The sequence below is a fragment of the Onychomys torridus genome, chromosome 14 (assembly GCF_903995425.1).
Source record: "Onychomys torridus chromosome 14, mOncTor1.1, whole genome shotgun sequence".
In the NCBI taxonomy this organism is placed as follows: domain Eukaryota; kingdom Metazoa; phylum Chordata; class Mammalia; order Rodentia; family Cricetidae; genus Onychomys; species Onychomys torridus.
The window spans coordinates 83,020,292-83,038,521 of record NC_050456.1 but is presented as its reverse complement, the minus strand read 5'-3'; the positions used below and the strand labels follow the sequence as shown (position 1 = coordinate 83,038,521).

General features: G+C 41.2%; 1 protein-coding gene across 1 annotated transcript in view; it reads left to right on the top strand.

Annotated features, from left to right (window-relative positions):
* Dnah11 (dynein axonemal heavy chain 11) overlaps positions 1-18,230 on the top strand; it is a 316,498-nt gene that overhangs the window by 128,153 nt on the left and 170,115 nt on the right. Inside the window, exons 35-40 of the mRNA XM_036205362.1 lie at positions 1,079-1,195; positions 8,041-8,179; positions 11,359-11,451; positions 13,099-13,293; positions 14,519-14,596; positions 17,556-17,688. Of these exons, the coding sequence (XP_036061255.1) occupies positions 1,079-1,195; positions 8,041-8,179; positions 11,359-11,451; positions 13,099-13,293; positions 14,519-14,596; positions 17,556-17,688 (755 nt within the window). The remainder of the gene's footprint in view (positions 1-1,078; positions 1,196-8,040; positions 8,180-11,358; positions 11,452-13,098; positions 13,294-14,518; positions 14,597-17,555; positions 17,689-18,230) is intronic.

Below are 18,230 nucleotides of genomic sequence, written 5' to 3'. Positions count from 1 at the left end.
CTGGAGGCCCCTCCCTGTAACTGGAGGCCATCCCGAGGGTTTATGCTGGCAGAGTGGAGCCTACACTGGCACACTCACCTTCCCTCTGTGAGAGCCCAGCTGGGCATGCCTGCTTTCCCTTGCTTCGGAAAATCCTGATTTATTATTTTAATCTGGACCATTTAAAAATTGACCTGCTGATAGCTGCTTTGTATCTAAGTCCCCAGGAGTCCTGGGCACCTGTGTCTCCCCTCTCCCTCCCTCTCCTGGGGACACTACTTCAGCCTTCCCCTTTCTCCAAGAGATCCTGCTGGGACCACTTACACTGTATCTCCTTGGCCCCGTCTGACAGCTTATTGGACCCATGTTGCTGCAGGCTACCTTTCCATTGCCCTGGTCAACAGCAGTCTTACTGTTTCTTCCTGAAAATCAATGTTTCTCCCCAGCTTTGGCATGATAATGATAGCAGTAGTCAGGGCTACTATCTGTTGAGTTCACTGACATTCATATTCTTTCAAAGCTTCACCTGTAGGTGAGATTATTCTCCCCTCTTATTGGGTGAGTAAATTGGAACAAAAAAGGGATAGCGGACAGGCCTAATGTGGGGCATAGATGGGTCTGAACTCTGAGTCCAGTGGAGCCCACTGTCTTGCTGTCCTGACCACCACACTGTCCTACCTTGCAGAGACGCTTAGTACTTACAGATGAACTGGACAGAGAGTTCCTGTCTCCTCTTAGCATAGACACTCTCTGAATAGTGTTCCATTTAAGGAACTGAAGGCAAATTCATTTCATTAAATGACATTCTTCCATTTTAGGCTATGCAAAAACAACAACAAAAAAAAAAAACCAAAAAAACCAAAAAAACAAACAACAAAAAAAAACTTCCCATATTGTGATTCTGGAGGGAAAGGGAGGGTATTTTTAATAAATATGCTTCAAAACATTCAAAATGTGTGTGCTTATGAATCTTAAAGAAAATAACCCAGGACAAACAGCTTTCTAATACACATTTGCATTTTGCAGTGGCTTGCATTTGTCAATGTGCATTCATGTTCAGTGAACACATTTAATTCCATCAACATTCTCTTTATGGTAGATTTGTATTTCTTGGAGAGACTATCCCGCTGAAGCTGTCGGTTGGAATATTTATTACTATGAACCCAGGGTATGCCGGCCGAACGGAATTACCAGAAAATCTCAAAGCTCTGTTCAGGCAAGTGCTGGCCTTACAGCTTATATCTGGCACTCTTCCGCCACCTAACGTCGATTTGCTCTGAGAACGTGGCTAGGTCTCACCAGAGAATTTAATTTCCTATGGGAGACTTACCTCTTTGAGATCCCTTCATAGACATAATTTTCTCCATGATAAATTCACCCATGTGCATTGAAACCAGTACTCAAATCAGTATACAAAAGTTACGTGGTAATGCCAAGTATTTAATATTAGTTTTTTCTTTAGGATGTTTTATTGTAAACAGAATTTTCATAAATTATAAATTATTTGACAAATACAGAAATGTATAAAGAGAAGTTATTTGCCAACTAGACATCAAGACTGTTAGAGTTTTTCCGGTCTCTTCTATAATTTATTTATATTTTATAGAGCTAAGATATATAGGCATGATTTTATTTACTTTTGTTCTTGTAATATTTTGACGTATTTTATCATACTATTGAAAATATTTTACATAACTCCGAAATCATCCTTCTTAAGCCTCATCTATATTTTCTTGATTATCTTGTCTGATTTAGCTGGCTTATTTTTGTTTTTTATGATACCAAAGTAGCAAGCTATAAACATTTATCCTTATTAAAAGTATTCTTGTTTCTAGTTATTAGCCCAGAATAGATTCCTTGAGTGAATGTGTGTGTGTGTGTGTGTGTGTGTGTGTGTGTGTGTGTGTGTTTGTGTGTGTGTATGTGTGTATGTACGAGTGCATATGAAGGACAGAGGTTGACTGACAATGGATGTCTTCCTCAAATGCTCTCCAGCTTGCTTTTTAAGGCAAGCTCTCTTACTGACATTGGAGCTCAACATTTCAGGGTCCTCCAGTCTCCATCTCCCAAGCAGTGGGATTGCAGGTGTGTGCCTCCACTGCTGGCTTTTCCCTGGGAGTGGAGGTTGAACTCAAGTCCTCAAGTTTGTGTGGCAAACACAATAGTGACTGTAGTGATTTGAATTAAAATGGCCTCCATAGGCTTATAGGGAGTGACACCATTAGGCAGTGTGGACTTCTTGGAGGAAGTGTGTCTTATTCACTGCCTGCTGCCTATGGATCAAGATGTAGAAATCTCAGCCACCTCTCCAGCACCGTGTCTGCCCACATGCCACCATGTTTCCTGCCATGGTGATAATAAATTAAATCTCTGAACTGTAAGCCAGCCCCAATTAAGTGTTTTCCTTTATAAGAGTTGTTGTGGTCATGGTGCCTCTTCATGACAAAAACTCCCTAAGATAGTGACTAAGCTGTTCCCCATTGTGAAATAATATTTTTGTATACTGTGAAGATTTGTCATTCAGTTTTGTTTAATAAAAAGCTGAACAGTCAATAGCTAGGCAGAATTTTCAGGGCAGAGAGGATGCTATGAAGAAGAAGGGCAGAGATTGACAAAATCACCAGCCAGATGGAGAGGAAGCAGCTTGGGCAGTACAGAGTAAAGGTAATAAAGCCATGAGACAAAATGTTGATAGATAAAAATGGGTTAATTTAAGTTGTAAGAGCTACTTAGTAACAAGCCTAAGCTATCAGCTGAGCTTTCATAATTAATAAGAAGTTTCCATGTGGCTATTTGGGAACTGACAGGCTGGACAGAAAAATCCACCAACAGTTCCCCAAATCCTAGAATAGATTCTTAGATGTGAAATTACCAGGTAATGATTAAAATACATCTAGGACCTACTTTCTCCAGATACTCAGCCAACATTCACACCTACGGCAGGCAGCCTGTGGAGGAGGACCTGCAGTGTGTCTCCAGGACCCATTATGAGTGTGTTATCTTTTCCATTACTTCATTCAGGTGTAATATGGTACACAGGCATGCCTCCCCTTCAGTGAAGAGCTGGTACAACAGCACAAATATTAAGACTGAGAAGACTTAATCTCAGGAGTTCCCTTGTACTGCTTGGCAACTAATCCCTCCATTCTACATGACTGTCTCTGACTAAGGATTAAATTTACCTTTCTTGGAGTTCATGTCAATCCCAATTTCTTAAACTGTGGGCCGTGACAAGTAACTAAATGTGGTGGTCATGAAAGATTTGGCAACAGTAAAAATTTTCTGAATATGCAAGGCCAAAAATTAATTCAGAATCCAATGTGTAATGAATTGGAGATGCAGCTCTGTAAATTTCACGACAGTGATGGTTCTGGACATATACCATGCCCACTTCAAACTATACATGTCGTCACACTGCACAATAATAACCAATGCTGCCTGAAACACCTTGGCTTAGATTCAAGACTATTCTGATACATATGTGCATAGTTTACTGAACTTATAGAGACATGGTTTAATTACAGAAAAGGAAGACTTTTTTTCCTACCATTATTCCGAATCATGTTCCAAATGAGTGTATCTTTGGATAGTATTTGTTTTTTATCTTGGATACTGGGACTCATTAGCAAGCCAGCCCAGCCTACTAAGCTAGTCCCAGGACAGTGAGAGATCCTGTTTAAAATTTTAAAAAAATTTAAAAAAAAAGGTGAATGGTGTCTCAGGAATGACATCAGAGGTTATTTTTTGGCCTCCACACACACTAGCATATATTTTACATACACATGTGTACTCACATGTATACAGACACACACACAGTCTTTCAATGAATTTTAGCTTGGGAATAGAATAGAGTTTGCAACAATCTCTGAAATGACACTGAGCATCCTTTTGGCATCCTTGTGCTCTCAAAGCAGCATCTCAGGATTGACGGTTGTATAATAAACTGTTGATCACCTCTGCAGGATGAAATAGCCAAAATGTAATTCTTTGTGTAAAAAAAAAAAAAAAAAAAAAATCATATATTTCACCAGTATGTAAATTAGCTTTCATCTTTAATTAGTCATAGAATTGTTTTAGAATTGTTTTCCTTGTTATTTATCATTAGTGAGTGTTTGATTTGTTTACCTAATCTGTATACCTGTAGGCCAGGATCCAGTACAAAAGGGAGTCTTCCTGTGATGAAGCCACACAGTTTCCTTACTGCTCTCTGGCATCATTATCTGAACATTTTGGTTCTGAGATGGGTCCAAGCTTCTGGGTTGATCAGAAGTTTGTAGCTTTTAACCACTGTGTATTCTACTGTAGATGTATCAGAAGCTGTTGATCTATTCACCAGTCAGTGGACATTTTCACTAATTCCAATCTGGAGTCTTTGCGATAAAGCTGCTGTGAAGGTGTGTGAAAATCTTTGCATGGACGTGTTTTCATTTCTTCCAGGTGTTTATCTAAGACTGGTCATGTGGCCAATATGTTTTACATAGAAAAATATGCAATGTTGCAAAAACCTTGGACTCCTTTCACAGTTTCCCCATTAGTGAATAAGAATTCTGCTGTTTTATGTTCTTGTCAAAATCTGACATTGCTAGAAATGCTAACATTAAGACATTTGTTGGCAAGTTTTAGCTGATATAATTGATCCATTATAGTATATCATTATGGATTTACTTTGTATTCCATGAAAGCTCATGGTCGTGAGTATTTTTTCATGTGTTTACTAGTCATTCCGTGTGTGTGTGTGTGTGTGTGTGTGTGTGTGTGTGTGTGTGTAAAACGTATTGTATGTGCAATTCCTTTATTAGATAACATATGTAAGTTTTTCTCTTATTTTGTCTTGCTTTTTTGCAGTTTTTATGGTGTCACTCAAAGATAAAAGTTTCAAATATCATGAACTATAAATATCCACCGTCTTGTTTTGTTTTGTTCTTTAATATTCTAGTTAAGGAAGCTTACTTAGCCAAAGCTTGGAAATTTTTCAACTATGTTTTCTTCAATAGGTTTTGTCGTTTTACAGCTTTCTATTATTCTGTTAATTACTATATGGTTTTTTGATGATAAGTAACCTTTTGATCTTAATGTTCCTGGGATAGACCTCATTTACTCAGAGGCATTGTTTTTATGTGTTTTGCTGAACTTTATATGCTGTAATTTTGTTAGAGGTTTTCAAAGTTCTGTGCTACAGAGGACATTGGTCTTTAGTGTTTTCTTTGTAATCTCTGTCTGATTATGGCCTCATAGTAATGCTGACATCATGATATTCATTGTTGAGGGGGCTGTTTTTTAAGACTTTATGTGGGGTTGGTATTATTTATTGCTAAAATATTTGATAGAATTAAGCAGTGAAGCCATCTGGACCAAGATTTTTCTTTATGGTAATGAGTTGCCTTAGCAGATATGAAGTTGTTGAGATTTTATTTTTCTTTGAATTAGTTCTGATGATCTGTATCTTTTATGGAGTTCTTCCTGTTGTATGGGGTAACGGGTGTTTTAGCATGCATTTATCCATTATATTATCTGCTAGGATGTCCCAAATTTCACACATGGTAGCAATAATTTGTGTTTTCTGACTTCCTCTTTGTCCATAAGGATAATCTAATGGTTTAACAGTTGATTTTTAGGAGTTCTTTAGGATTGACAGTATGTCTTCAACTCCTGAGCATGCCTCCAAAAGAATTAAATGCTTCTTTACATAGATTATAAGAACATTTGTAGTTTTTAGTGTGATTTCCTTTAATTCTTTTAAGCTTAAAATATGCTTATCAATCCACTTTATATTTAATCATAATTCATGTACATTTTATTCTAATTTTATGGTATTACTTTTAAAAATGTAATTCATATAATGAAAAGTTTGGTAGGTAATACAAAATGAGTATTTAATTCTGTTCCCTAATGTTCATCAAATATTCTAACATCTCATGTTGAATGTTTTCCCCTCTTCATAATAACAGCTTTCTCTTGTATAGTAATTCTATGTCTCATTTTCTTCAGCTAGAGAATTCCTGCCCTAGCAGTGAATGTAACGGCTGCAGAACACACTTGTTTGAGAGCTGTGTACTGCTCCAGTGTTCCACAGTTCTGACACAATTTATTTTATGTACTTCTTTCATTTGGGTCTTAGAGTCTTAATTTTTTTTTGACATTCTCATAAATTCTGTTTGACAATCTAACTGTAACGTCATTTGTGTTTTGATGTTAGTGACAGTGTCAGGGTCATTCTGAGGCTTGGCTCTTGTCTCCAAACTTCCCCCCTTCCAAGAACAGTGTGCCCTGAAATTCTAGGGAAATCCACCAGCCTGCATCTCTGTGAAAGACAGACAGGAAGGGTACTCACCTCTTGGAGTTGTTAGAATTGAGACAGGGCAGGAAGAGGTTTTAGCACCCTGTGGGGCATGAAACAAATGCATAGTACAAACTAGTATCTACAGGTTACAGAATGTGTTCAGAGTGTGGCTCTTAGCATGCACTGGGACCAGGCTTCAGTTCCCTACATAGTTTAAGTTCCAAGGGATGGAACAAGAGATGATGATGGGAATGGAGGAGGAAGATCAACTGCCATGTATGCTTTCTCATCTGCAGAATTTAGATTTAAATATATAAACGTACTTGTATGACATGAAAGTAGGTCTGTTTGGAGGAGGGGAGGGGAGAGTGAATGGGTAAAGTGTGATGATGTCTGTACATGAAAATGTTACCATTAAACCCATTATTTGTACACTAACTAAAAATTAATAATGTTATTGTGTATACTAATGTAATGATAGATAATATGTCAATACCTTCCTTTTCTCTGCTTTCCATTCTTCTGTTGCACAATGAATATTAAATATGAAATATAATCTAGGGTCACATTAGATAGGGGCTTCAGTCCACTGAGCCCAAAAACACTTTAGGGAGTATCCAGGGTGGAAAAATCCAATGTGTGTGTGACTATGCTCATAGAAACAAGTAAGCATTCTGGGATGCACTGTCTTGAAATCCAAATCATGGGGCTTCCTTATTCATTTGCCTGCGTTCTGTCCTTACCTGATTTAATGGAAAGACTTCAAATCTGCCTGTTTCTGGCTCTTGTCTTTAAGGGGGGTTATGAAACCCTCCTGCATATAAACAGGAATTTGAAACTATGTTTTTCTAAATCTTCATCTTAAAAGCCCCTCCCAGTGGAACCTAGTAGCATTGTGCCAGAGATAAATTGTGCTCCCTTAAAATATTTTGGGTTTTCTTTAATTTTTTTATTTTATGTGTATGAGTGTTTTGCCTGCATGTTATGTAATTATATGACATGTCTGTCTGGTGCCCACAAAAGCCCACATTAGATCCTCTAAAACTAGAGTTATGGATGCTTGTGAGCCACTGTGTGGTTGCTGAGAACCACACCTGGGGCTTCTGGAAGAGCAAGAAGGAGTCCCTCCAGCCACACCTTGTACATATTTTTGAGAGTGGCGGTTAAGTATTCATGGACTCTGGGAGCTAGCCATCAAGCACAGCTGGCTTTGAAAATTAAAATGCATCACACTTTTTTTTATTGTTGTTAAATAAATCACAACAAAGGTGATGAATACTCAAAGCTCCCAATTTTGTCATTATTTTTGTTACTTGTGCCTCGGGGCTTGTTCGTCTGTGTCTGTGTGGAGGTGCCCCACATCTAGTGATGGCTGTTGAAACCAGACATGGAGCAAGGTATTGTTCCCTAGAATGTTTCCTGGCAACATGTTGTTGGACTTTTACCAGAATGCTGCTCATCACAGCTAAGGCTGGCCTCTTGTGCTCAACATCACTGCCTCTCCTGTTTCCAGGCAAGACCAAAACCAACCAACAAGGGAGGGAAGTTAATGTATTACATTTTCATTAAGCTTGCCCCACCCCCAGGCTTCTACCATGTCTGCTGTCTCGTCATCTCCCTGGTGTCCAGCAGACATGTTTTAGTTGAACTGCAGGGTTTTGTAGGCAGTGATTGACAGAGGCCATTAGGACCGGCTTAGGAGTGTTGGTGCATGCTGACTGCTCGGTTTAAGTGATATGACCTGACCACATTTTAAACTAAAGCTCGTATTTAAACTACAGGCCGTGTGCCATGGTGGCCCCTGACATTGAGCTGATCTGTGAAATCATGTTAGTGGCAGAAGGGTTTGTGGACGCACGCTCATTAGCCCGAAAGTTCATTTCATTGTACACGCTCTGTGAGGAGCTCCTGTCCAAGCAGGTGAGGACTCTTTGGTTATTCTTATTTGGTTTTATGTCACATTGAAGTAGATCTTTAAAAATATGGATGCTGCATAGTTTAGCATTCAAATGACACAGATATTTGGAACGGTTTCATACTTTCTGTGGGATTTTCAAACTATGTGTTTTCCAAATCTTATTTTTTTTTTCTGAAACTTATGTGTAACATTTTACTTATATTCCATATGGCTTTTTATCAAGAGGTTATGGGATTTTCTCTAAGCATCTTGATGCTACAGTTAGAAAAGGAATTTCACATTGTCTTCATTTCTTGAAAATATTCTAGAAATGTTGATTTTTCTCATTGGGTTGCTAATCCCTTATTTGGAGATGTGTGAGGATTTGTTTATTTATCCTGATCTCTGGAATGGGTGAAGCTTACATTCTTTCTCTTGTCCCATGCTTCTTGCAGATGTGTGAAGTGGTTGATATACCACAAGCAAGTGTGTGTCAGCAGCAATCTTCTTAAATTTAGCTTTGGGTGAAGCTTTGGACCTGTTGAGATCCTTCACTAATCCCTTGTGATTACATAGTGTAACCTGCAGCTGTTACGTAATGGGGCTGTTAACACTCAGTGACTTGTGCTACCCAGCATATTCATCTTAATTTACCCATTCTTAGGGTGAGATATGGAACCCAAGAGATAAGATTATACTGTCATTTGAAGGGTAGGCATTTGGGAAGGGAACTGTAATATTTCATAACACAAGAAAGTACCGTACCCCATGGCTGTCTGCAAAAGCAGCATGCTACATTGGTAGCATGCTCAACTGTTGATGTGTTTTCTATACATAAAATGACTGGGGAAAATATCATAATTTTTAACATTTTTCACTGCAGAGTAAGATTATTGGTGTTTTTGTTTTCTTTTATGATCTGAAATCTTGTTTAAAATTCCACTTAGATTTTATAATAAAAAAAATACACTCCCCATGGAAAATGAAATTGTTGCCATGTCCATTACAGTCATAATAGGTGAACATTTAGTGACATCTACTATAGCCAAGTAGTATGTTTATTGATGACAGTGAGTGAAGGGTAAGACACAAAGCAAAGGAAACAAATACCCATGTGTTTTAATCTAAAGAACTTGGAGGTTCCATTGCATGAAATAAAAGTTGGAAGAAAGAAGGGAAAGAGCATGGGCGTTCTCAAGGAGGGAAGAGCTGATGTTTGCGGGATAGATGGCATCTACTGTATTTGGTTTGGTTTGGTTTTGAGATAATGTCTTACCCCCAGCCTCCTGGCAGTCTTCCTTGCTCAGTCTCCTGAGTACTGGGACCGCAGGGATGAATAGCCTCACCCAGCTACATGAATTGTATTTTACAATCTCCTCAAGATTACCAGTCCAGTGGTTATAGTCCTGTTGATAGATGTGGAAGTTCGTGGAAAAGTCCCAAGCTAACAGGTGGTGGGGAGCCAGTGTAAGCTGAACTCATTCTAAATCCCTCTCCAAGAGGAAGGCAGGGTGCTGGGACCCAGGCAGGGTGGAGATGAGTTCTTGTTCTGAGTGCAGGAGAAGAAAGCCTAACCACGAAAGGAGGGCTGAGCTAAGAGCACACAGCTCAGGGACATATCTGAAGGCTCAAGGAATTTGAAGAATCAGAGAATGTTCCTGAACACAGGACTAAAATTGGAAGAGAGTAGAAATGAAAAGAAAGTTTTCTAAAATCAACATTATCGGATGTTATTTTAGTAGTCATCACAATATTTAAATACTCAGGTTGGTCCCCTCAGGACAGAGTCTGCAGAGTTTCTGCTCTATCTTCTCCTTCAGCATCACTTCTGCAGACTTGGCCATGACCCAGTCTCTGTGCCTGGCAGACCTACTAGTCTTCTCTTTTATCTCCCTTCTCCAGCCCTAGTCTATTTTTGTACTTGTAACTTCCAGATAATCTCTAACACGGCCTGTGACAAAAATAATTTTTCTGCCAAGACTCTTCATTAGTCCATCCTTGCATGTGTACCTGAACACACACACACACACACACACACACACCCCTTACCTTTATTATCTGCATCACACATGGGTGTTTTTAATTCTGTTCTTCTCTATTTTTGTTACCAGCAGAGATGATGGTCAAGACCTAATTTGGTTTTATTACCCACAAATGGATGAGCTGGCATGCTAATTCATGTATTTATCATTTCTGTGCCCATAAAGCATTCATTCCCACATGAACCATTTTACCCCTGCAACCATTTGTAAGGGAGATGGCTACTTCTGTCTGCATCTGTACAGCTGCTGCTGCTGCCAAGGCTTTGAGGAGAGGTCACCTGCCTGTGGGCTCAGCTGAGAAATATTCGAGAGAATGTTACCATGATAGATAGGAGACTGTCACCCCAAATCAGGCATTTTGGGGCCAAGACTGGTGGTGCACACCTTTAATCCCAACAGAGGTAGTTCTCTGTGAGTTCAAGGCCAGTCTGGTCTCCATAGCAAATTTCAGGACATCCAGGGATACATAGTGACACACTGTTTCAAACAAAGTCACTTTTGAATTAAGTTCATGTAATATATGTTTACTGAGCACTCTACAGTATGCCAGGCTGAGGAACTCTGCAGACTAAAATGGATACACTATTCCAGGAGTGCAGAGCCAATGGATTCATGGGGAATGATGTGCAGGTCTCAGAGGGATGCTGGTTCATCATAGAATTTTGTAATTTTCATTGTATTTAACGCCAGCACTAGGGCAGGGTTGACTAAGATAGAGAATGGGTTGCTAAACATTGAAGGCGGGGGCTGTGTGTGGTTGGTACATGGGGCCAGGGCAGTGGGGTCAGGAGTGGTGGGGAGCCAGGGTGGTGGGGGGCCGGGGTGGTGGGGGGCAGTGATGACACAACACTTGGACCAGTCCAGGTGCTGCGCCAGGTTGACTGACGAAGAGGAACAGAGGAAGGAAATGGACATCTGAGACAAGCTGCAGTGAAATGCTGTGGAAAGAGATCAGTTGGGGGAGGCTGGAAAACGGCTGAAAAATGTCAGGCATGTGCCCCACAGACAAGGTTTTTTAAATGATTTGTTTTGCTTCCAGAATTAATTGTTCTAAATCATAAAAATGTGTATCTATCTGAACTCTTTGGTTTCCAGCCTTTACTTCTAGATGAAGGTCTCATTTAGGTCCTGAGAAAGACGTGCCTCTGCTTTTATTTTAGGATCACTATGACTGGGGACTTCGAGCCATTAAGTCCGTCTTGGTTGTAGCTGGCTCTCTGAAACGAGGGGATAAAAATAGACCCGAAGATCAGGTACTGTGGTGCTAAATGATGTTGTAGAGTGAGGGGCTAAATGGCTTCAGACAGACGGACGTGTATACCTGGCTGGTGAGGCACACACAACCCCATTTACAAAAACATCTATTCTTAATGCGGGATATTTTAAGGGTTGACATTTCTTGAAAGTGGTCACAAGCATTCCTGAGTACAGAGATGGGAACCTGGGAAGGAGAATGTGATTTTATAAGTGCTTGTGAAATATCAACCACAAAAAGTATTTTGACAGATATAATAAAATAGCCTAATAATTACTGTTTGATTTCCTTTGAGAAACATTTAGGAACTCTGATTAATGTAGTTGGGATATTAATCCTGAAAAGTCAGTGAGTGCACAGTCAGTCTAGTGAGGCACGGCACACCCACTGTGGCATAGGCATACAGACAAGAGAGTTACACGGTGAGAGTTGTGTCGGCAGCAGAGTTGACACAGCACTTGTGAAGCTGCCAGGGAAGTGCTCTGTTCTTCTGGGAGGGAAGTGGTGGCACAGCAGGAATTCTCCTTGTGTAGGAAGGGTAAGATAAAGGGTGGACAAAAGTATTCGCAGATGCATTCTTGCAATGTAGAACATTAGATACATCTAGAATGTTATTTTTATATTAAGGGACATTTATTTGTCTTAAATTTGCTCATATGTCTCTTCTTGGTCTCCACTCAAGCTTAGACAACATTTTCTTCACTCCTTTATTCTGCTCTGTGGCGAGCGGCGGCGGAATGTGCGGCTCTTATAGAACTTACTCTGATGTTTGAGTTGCTGCTTTTAAAGTCTAACATCCACTTTAGTTTCTAACCCATGTCAGACAAAAGCTCAAACTGAAAGTATTTGCATTTATGATCACAAGATTGAGGAGTGCTTTGAGCAATGTGGCCTGATAGGCCTGCTCAACTTCGAGTCACCAGCTTCTTGGTGAAGGCAAGAGAGTTGCAGAGGCGTTCTGAAGGTAGAATACCTACCGGGGAAGGGGCAGGCCTCCTTGCTCTTCATCTTCTGAGGGCCATCTATGATCTACTAACTGGAAAGCATTTCCCTCCCTGTGGATAAAGAACAGTGCTCTCATCTCAGATTTAGATATGAGGGTAGAAAATGTGTTGTTAGGGGCTTGGAGAGATGGTTCGTCAGTTAAAAGGGTATGCCACTCTTCTGGAAGACCTGAGTTTGGTTTCCAGTACCCAGACTGGGTAGCTCACAACTGCCTGTATCTCTAGCTCTGGGGTCATCTTCTGCCTTCTTTGGATATATTTATTTGTTTGTTTGTTTGTTTCTTCCCTTCCTTCCTTCTCTCTCTCTCTCTCTCTCTCTCTCTCTCTCTCTCTCTCTCTCAATAGATAAAAACAAATTCTTTTAAAATTTTGTTGTTAACTCATTATTTGTTAGACTTTGAATTGGCTGTGAAAAATTACACTTAATTTTAAACAGTACACAACATAAAAATTATACATCTTAGGGGTAACACATGATACTTCAATACAGTAAGCATTTATCAGGGTAAGCATTTATCTCTTCAAACATCGATTGTTTATTTGTGATTAAAAAAAAAAAAAAAACTTTCAAAGTCCTTACTTTTGAAATGTGCCTCTCATCCTTGAGACCCAATGTCCTCTGCACCCCCACCCTGTCCCAGGTGCTGATGCGATCACTAAGAGACTTCAATATGCCTAAAATAGTGACTGATGATGTCCCAGTGTTCCTGGGCCTGGTGGGTGACCTGTTTCCAGCCCTGGATGTGCCTCGGCAGAGGAAAGCACACTTTGAACAGATGGTCAAGCGGTCCACCCTGGAACTCCGCCTGCAGCCCGAAGAAAGCTTCATCCTCAAAGTAAAGAACTTACTGACTGTTGGTGGCAGGCAGTGTGATTGGTAGATTGGTAACTGCTTAAGTGATATTCATCCAAAATGTTAACTATATTACAGGGATTGAATGTGACTTTATTAAATACTTTTAAGCATTTCATATCATAGTTAGCTAAAGAACATGTTAAGTAAATGCTTCAATATCTAGTCCTTTCCATCAAGGACTTTAAAACATAGAAATGACTGTCATGATACTAAATGTAACACTTTTAAAATTAATTACAAAACTTCTTGGTAACACATGCCAAAATTTTATTGTGTTCTTTTTTTCTCCAATTTGTAGAATTCTGAAAGTAAAATCATCAGTGTGTTCTTGTAGGGAGAGGTATGTCAGCATGCATGACAAGCACTCAGGAAGGTACTATCTGACTTACCCAAAGCTGTGCCCAGGCAGGGCTGCGCTGTGGTTGGTGAACACATGAGCAACCATGCCTAACAAGCCTGTATTTCAGACAGTCTATGTGATGGGAGTCATTCCTCCCCTGTGAGGAATGACTGCTATATATCATTTTGGGTGAAAACTCTGCAGGTACCAAGTACCATATAAAGTTATGAAATAGGGGCCAGAGCTCAGGGAGGGAGAGGACCTGGATTTGAATCCCCCTACCCATGTGAAATCCGGGTGTGGCTGTGTGTGCCTGTCACCCCAGTGTCGGGGGAGGACAGAGACAGGTAGGTTCAGGCACCTCATTGTTCTCTAGAGCCGCGAATCTCAATGTGTGAGTCTTGACCCCTTTGGGAGTTGAATATCAGATATCCTGCATATCAGATATTTACATTCTAATTCATAACAGTAGCAAAATGACAGTTATGAAGTGGCAACAAAATAGTTTTATGGTTGGGGGTCACCTGTGTTAAAGGGTCACAGCATTGGGAAGGTTGAGAACTGCTGCTCTAGAGAATAAGGTAAAGAATGATAGAGCACCCAGCATTAATCTCTGGCCTCCACATATATGCACGCATTCATACCTTACAAGTGTTGATGACGACAGCAATGATGACTTCATTGTTGGCCTCCCCTGTGCTGTTTATGTGGGAAATCTGCAAGAAACCATACTGTGGACTTACAGTCTATTTTTCCTGTATGTAAGTGGGGGCTGACTAGGGTTTCAGGAGAGAACTATAATGAGTAAGTTGTCTTTGGTCGCTCAGTCATGAAAGCGCCTGAGTGACAGGCTGTCTGTGTGCAGGTTGTCCAGCTTGATGAGCTGCTGGCTGTGCGACACTCCATCTTCGTGGTTGGAAACGCAGGCACTGGGAAGAGCAAGGTAGGACAACTCATGCTGTGCCTTTTAGCCTTGGAGGAATCTTCTCGGGGTGGGGAGGGGCAGCGACTTTCAGTGTTCCTTAGGGTTCCCTTCAAGGAAGCCTGTGTCAAGTTAGAATCCAAAACCACTGTCGCCTTTCAACAGTTGACACTGTTACCTTTTACATTGAGAGAAAGCGGGCGGAATGGAACATTTTGTGTACACACATGCACACACATACACACACATACACACGCACACACACATACACATGCACGCACACACACACATACACACACATGCACAAACACATACACACACACGCACACACACATACACACATGTGCGCACACACACATACACACACACATGCACACACACATACACATGCACGCACACATACACATGCGCACACACATACACACATGTGCGCACACACACATGCACACACACATACACATGCACGCACACACATACGCACGCACACACACATACACACATACACATGCACGCACACACACGCACACACATACACACACATACACATGCACGCACGCACACGCACGCACACGCACACATACACACACATGCACACACACATACACACACATGCACGCACACACACATACACACATGCACACACACATACAAACACACATGCACACACACATACACACACATGTGCGCATACACACATACACACACATGCACATACACACATGTGCGCACAGACATACAAACACACATGCACACACACACACACACACATGTGCGCATACACACATACACACATGCACACACATGCATACACATGCACACACGCACACACATACACACACGCACGCGCACACACACATACACACACGCACACACACATACACACACGCACACACATACACACATACACATGCACGCACACACACGCATGCACGCACACACACACGCACACACACACATACACACACGCACACACATACACACATGCACACACACATACACACATGCACGCACACACACATACACACACGCACACACACATACACACACGCACACACACACACACACGCACACACACACACACACACACGCGCACACACACATACACACATGCACACACACATACACACACGCACACACACACCAGGAATAACAGGCTGAACCAGAGACTCTCCACACAAGACAGGCAGCATTCTGGCATTCTGCAGTATTCAGGCCTGCACCTGCATTCACGTCTGACCTCTTTCACAGAGGATGAGAATGCTCAGGCTGAGCGAGCCACCTGGCTTGTGGGACTTGACGATCACTGCCCACCTTTATCAAAATGACCTTCTTGCTTTTTCAGGGTCATCATAAACTCTCCTTCCATATCATTAAGAAAGCAAGTGCAAATATTTCCCCTCATTATTCCTTCAGAGATAGAGCCTTCCTCGGGGCCAAAACAAAGCTTGAGAAGAAAAGAAGGTGGCAGCACCCACATTTTTGAGGCCCCTATTGTGTACTGGTCTAGGTGCATTGTGTGTGATTTTCTCCATCGGGATGAGATGCTGTGGGTGTTATTAAGCCCCATTTTTAGTTCACTGCTTGATTCTGTTTGGCCTTCCCGACAGTCCTGGCAGCACACTTATTTTCTTGGTTGGCAGACGGTGTATGCAGAGCTGCGTGCCTTCCCATTCAGGATGCTTGGGTATAAACACACTTGGTGGCCAACAACTAAAAATAATCAGAATGGGCATGTGAGTTCTAGAGCATGGCTGCTCACGGCACTTGCCAGTCCTCAGAGCTGAACCCAAAGGGGAACAATTGCTGGGGGAGGCTGGGTGTGGAGGTTTTCCTAGTGAAAAATGTAATCATTGCAATATTAAAGTAGATTACTGATAGACCTATAATTACTTTGTTAGTGTAACTTTCAGATGTAGGCCATGGTTCATGGAAGGATAAAATTAAATTCTATAATTTCTAGTAGATTAATGGTTTCTAAAAATATAAGCTGCATATCCCTAAGGCATTTCATTTCTTTCCTCTACTCTTCACCTATTCTGTCCTATTCAACACATACTTAGGCAGATATAAGCAGGACCATGTTATTTACCCACTCACCATCCTAAAGTGGATGGCAATATTTTACCAGTCCTTCAGGAGCCCTAGGATTATCAAGGATGATACACATTTAAAACAACAACTTTGGCTTTTCAGGGGACAGTAAAGGAGAGGTAGGACAGATACTTGGGTCAGGTAAATAGATACCTACCTAATGAGGCCCAATTCTGAGGTCTTCTCCCTTGGGATTCTTTTGTTGAATAGCTAGTCTCCAAGTACCAGTGACACTATACCCTAGGTATTTGCTTTGATGCTGTCCAGGGCACTGACACCTGGGGAGCACTACTGTGGCCTTTGCCCACTACATGCCCAGAAGCACAGGTCTGGTTTCTCCAAGTCAAGACCACATCCTGTGAGGGTTCTCACTGCTCGTGTCATTGAAGAATGTCTATGCCAGGCTTGTTGTCATCCCTGAGTTTTTGTTGGAATGCACTCTGTGGGTCATCCCTCAGCCTGCTAAGTGAGAAGCTCTGGGAGGGCTTCAGCAACCCATGTTGACAGCCTCTGGACAATTCTGAGATAGTCTACAGAGTAACCTCATGAACTGAAATGCTTATACACATCCATGTATAGTTAAAGATCTCAACACCCAGTCTATGTATAAAGATCTCAAATCCACTCTATGTACATAGCTAAAGATCTCAACTGATAAAGCAGCTTTCTCTCATCTGTCTCTGAGAATCGGGGGAACTGATTCTGACACCCCAAGCATCCATGGGATTGAATTTTACAAGACGAAGATGGAAATGTACCTATGGCCATCTTTCCTGCCTTCTGCCCTACACACAGGAGATCCAGTAGCACACAATGAGAATGCTTGATCAACCTCTCAATGTCCCTTTGTCCAGCTCTTACATTAGTTTTCTTGGCTCACTCTTCCCAGATTTTGAGAACATTGAACAGAACATATGCTAATATGAAACAGAAACCCATTTGGAGTGACTTAAATCCCAAGGCTGTGACAACAGATGAACTCTTTGGTTTCATACATCATGCTACCCGAGAATGGAAAGACGGCAAGTACTATTTATCTTTTGGTGCACTAAAAATATCTTTTTCCTCTATCTCCTTTTAGAAATATGTCTTTCAGTATAAGCCATAGCCATACTCACAGATTTTGGTCATAGTCACAGTCTAACTGTGTGTTGATGCAATCAGAAGTCTAGCTGGTCATGTGACTTGCAGACTCAAACAAGGTTTGAGGAAGTGCTTGATTGCGTTTGTCAGGTCCTGGCTCAGAGCTGTGTGTTTCACTCACACCAATGATAGCAAGGCCCCTTTTAAATCAGAGAGAAGTCAATGTGAATGTCCCGTTTCTAATGTTCCTGAGGAGACACTGAACGAATGCAAGCCAGCGTCACAGTCGTAGGACAGAGGAGGCAGTGGGTCATGCTTCCTGCCTGGAAACTGAAACTGAAAACATTTGGAATATAAGTTTGGGGGTTTGGAACACGTCAGATGTTTGATTTTTGGATTAGGGATATCCAGCCAGGGAAACCAATGCAAACATTCCAAAATCCCTGAGAGTTTGACATTGGAAATACTTCTAATCCCAAGT